The sequence below is a fragment of the Loa loa genome (assembly GCF_000183805.2).
Source record: "Loa loa unplaced genomic scaffold supercont3.72, whole genome shotgun sequence".
Classification (NCBI taxonomy): domain Eukaryota; kingdom Metazoa; phylum Nematoda; class Chromadorea; order Rhabditida; family Onchocercidae; genus Loa; species Loa loa.
The window spans coordinates 92,664-96,470 of NW_018108252.1; the positions used below are offsets into that span (position 1 = coordinate 92,664).

The 3,807-nt window shown below is 33.6% G+C and overlaps 1 protein-coding gene across 1 annotated transcript in view; it reads left to right on the plus strand.

Moving 5' to 3' along the window:
* Nucleotides 1-1,884: 1,884 nt before the first annotated feature.
* The window catches only part of LOAG_17418 (hypothetical protein), a gene marked incomplete at both ends in the record, with an annotated part of 5,289 nt that continues 3,366 nt past the window's right edge, over nucleotides 1,885-3,807 (plus strand). The window contains 4 exons of the mRNA XM_020450081.1: nucleotides 1,885-1,977; nucleotides 2,561-2,679; nucleotides 2,928-3,046; nucleotides 3,321-3,592. Of these exons, the coding sequence (XP_020306300.1) occupies nucleotides 1,885-1,977; nucleotides 2,561-2,679; nucleotides 2,928-3,046; nucleotides 3,321-3,592 (603 nt within the window). The remainder of the gene's footprint in view (nucleotides 1,978-2,560; nucleotides 2,680-2,927; nucleotides 3,047-3,320; nucleotides 3,593-3,807) is intronic.

Below are 3,807 nucleotides of genomic sequence, written 5' to 3' on the forward strand. Positions count from 1 at the left end.
ACATCCTGATCGAATATCATGGAAACACATCTTTTCTCGTCCTTATTTTAATGAATCATGAGCATAATATTTAAATTCAAATTCGAAATTAAATTTTAGCCATCCACAAAATCATTTGTACCACCAAAAACGCCTTCGCTTAGGAACAGTGGAAAAGAATGCATAATAGAGAATCGATTTGAACTGGGTTGGAGCAGGAGCGGCAAAGTCGCACAATGTCCGCTTAGGTGTCTCAGAAGTACCAAAAGCGCTAGGCAAACTGACAAAGCAATATTTAATGTTAATGAGTTGCATTTTCCTTTTTTTTCTTTTCCCTATTACAAAATCTTCCGAAATAAACTGAACCACATTTACAATAGGCTAGCAAAATAAGTCCAATGAACGTTCATATTTGTCGTGCAAAATATGCCAACAAGTAGCAGTTATGCTAATTATAGTAAATGAGTCCAAACAAGCATTGTGTAATATAACCAATAAAATAAGCAGTAAATATTTGTAGTAAATCTACAAAATGGGTCAAGAAATTTCTTTTTTCAAACGAAATAAACTAAGAAGATATGGAATTGTTTGTTAAAAATAACAATAGGGTTGTTATCTATGATTAGTGATTGTGATATATGTTCTGGATAGCTCTTTTTTCTAGGAAAGCTTAAACTTTCGACATGATTTGCTTCAATTTCATAAACATTTCAATGAAGAAGGTGAAAAAGATAACGATGCAAAATACAAAATCAAACGGTAAATTTTTGCATAGGCTTACCTTTGCAGCCATGCATTACAAGCGATTTACGTCGTGCGTGAGTCTTTTGATGTTTAATTGATTTGAAAGCATTCCTTTGCTCAAAGTGTTTTTATGAAACCAAGTTGTCGAAAAACTTCTGGAACAAAGGAAAGAAAAAATAAAACACCGGCAATTTGAAGAATACAGTTGATCCGAAAATTTTCATATTCAGACATAAGAAGTGGACATTGGCCGCGGTGTCCTCGATGGTTGCTTTAATTTTTCTGGTGTGGATTATTCGGTATGGGATTTCATTTCTTTATCTTCTTTTAGTCTGTTGTCTCAAGAATCCTCATTAAACTTCTTACCTGAATTTAGCTTCGGTGAAGTTTTAGTTTTGATCGGAATTTTTAATGTTTGATTCATTTGACAAGCATAATTACTGGTGTTTAAATGAGTTTGTGGGTAAAGTTAGTGAGATATTGGGTGTTTAGTCCTTGGAATGTTAAGCTAACTAGCATTCGAGAATGTGAATTATGTAAAAATTTTAGATATAGCATGTATTGTTAACTGTGGAACCATTTTGTTGGTCCATCCTCGTTCTTGCAAATCTTGGAGTTAATTTCAAATTACGCTTAATCTCAAGATGTTTTTGGTTATTTGCAAATAGCTTCTATCTGGCTCCAATTTCCCTTAATTTCGACTATAGTCTTTATTAATTTCGAATACAGTTAATTCCAAATTTTCCGGAATGGGCAGCGTGTCAGCTTTATACTTCAGAATCTTAAGTTATATCTGCTCTGATCTCTCCGAGTTTAAATTTTGGCTTTAGTTTTATCAGTTTGGAATATAATCGAGGCTTATTTTGTTTTCACTGTAGTTAATTGTTTCATAATTGTTCTTGTGGTGGTTGGAATTGAGTCCTGATCTCCTTAGTCATAGCATCATTCCTAGTTAAAGTTGGATCTTAGCTGTTTTGGACGGTGTCGTTAGTTTTAAAAATTATTTCCTTTTTATTTTCTATCTACTATTTTGGTGTTCGAAATACTCAGGATTTCACTTATTTCTGTCTTGTTTTTTTTTTTTGCCCACTATCTTTTTCTGTGCAAACCTACTTTCTAACATTTCAGAAATATAAAGTTGACTATGATGTATTGTTAACAATGGACATAGGCACTAATGAACTCACACGTCCATTTCGAATTCCAAGACGGAGAGCTGGTGAAAACAGTATAGCGGATGGTATACCGGATAAGGTAAGCATACCGGCATAACTTTTCCGTTCACAGAGTGTAAATTTATTTTTGGGCTTCGTACAGTGTTGCATCGATATGGAAAAATGTGTAAAATAAATTAGTTTTTATTTGTAGTAATGATATGTTCTTTCCTGTAATATTTAGAAACTCCTAAACGAAGTAATATTTAGAAAGCTGTAGAAGAAATTTCGTGGTTCAAGATAGATGTTGAAAGTCAAAAAGGAGGTAAAAAAAAGGACTGGGAGGGGTAAAAGTTAACAAATTTTTCTTCAGTGATTTGGATTCAATGATTGTAATTTTAGCTGCTCGCAATGGCTAAGATTGATTGGTAAACACTTTTCATTCTTTTTATTATAAATTTAGACAAGGAATGGTTTGTGGTTTATCTTGTCCCAACAACACGATGTTAAAGAATCCAACCCAAAAGTTATTTTGTTATGTCTTCCTACCTGTTTCAAAGTCTCTGTTTTCTGAAAAGGAATTAAATCATTGGTGTAATTATTGGGATATTCACTAAAATAATTTAGAAATTCATAAATATTCTAATCTTATCATTTGTCAGATTTATCGATCTTTTTTCCAGGCAAAACGACTTCGTTTAGGAGGTCATTCAGATTCACGTTCTCCACTTGCTTCGACGTCTTCGGTTCGCAAGAATGATTCAGCATTTTCTAGTCGCATCGTTCCGCCCACCAAGAAGAAGTTAGTCATATCTTTATTCAATTGAGATTAGTTAAGTGATTTGCCTATGTATGCGACTTACCAAAGGTATTCTCTTGCCGCAAAATCATTGCGTATAATTTTAGTCTTAATTAGAGTTAATCAGCATTGATTTTATTAGTTTCGAAATTGAAACGATTCGATTGCTGATTCAAAATGGAATTTTACTTCTTTCCAGCAATCACTTGGTGTCAAATTTGCCACTAATCGAGAAATTTGCTTTATTTCAGGACTACACAGGACCACCAGCAAACTTCTACACATTCAAGAAAATCGAAACCTGGCGAACTTTTTGATCGGATATTAGATTCTATGGTGAATCCTCCTAAGGAACGGAAAAAAGATGCGCGTAAGCCTTACATATATACTTATTTTCGTTATATATTTTGTGCAGTTTCCTTGTATTTTTATGCAGTCTTATTGGAAGAGAAGTGACCGTAGTGGCCGGAGGAGATTACTATTTATGCTTTCTTGCGACTTTTGTTGCAAAAAGAGCTCTTCTGCAGTAGTTATTCAGAAATGGAATTTTATACTAAGAAGATTTAATACTTTTTTAAAATCTAATCGTCATTCTTAGAATTGAATGTTTTTAATAAGGTCAATCTTTTCAATATTATTTTAAGCCCAAGATGATGTCGATGAAGCAGGCCCAAGTGGTGTGATGGCTAACGTCAGTAGTAGCCCACCTAAACGGAGTACTTCTGGACTTACACGTGAAGATTTGGAACGTCATCAGAATGATGATTCGTCATGTTATGCTTTTATGCAACGAGAGGGATTAATGGAACGTTTGCTCGGACATAAAATGCTTACGGGTCGTGTAGATTCTCACGTTGTCCTCGGTTTCTTACCATTTGATTCCAAAGATAATTTGCCATCTAGAAATCGCAAAAATGTTAGTTTTCAATCTTTTTTTTACTCTCTACCACTCGTATAGAACACATTTGTTTTTACAGATGTTTAAGAATATGCTTCGTCAATTTCCTGTTTCTCACGTATCATTTGAATATTGGATGGTCGTAATTTGTTACTGCATCTTCTCTGTAATGACCAAATTACTAGATTGAAGGCATCTGTCTCCTCATTTAAAAAAAAAAAAAAAAAAAAAAA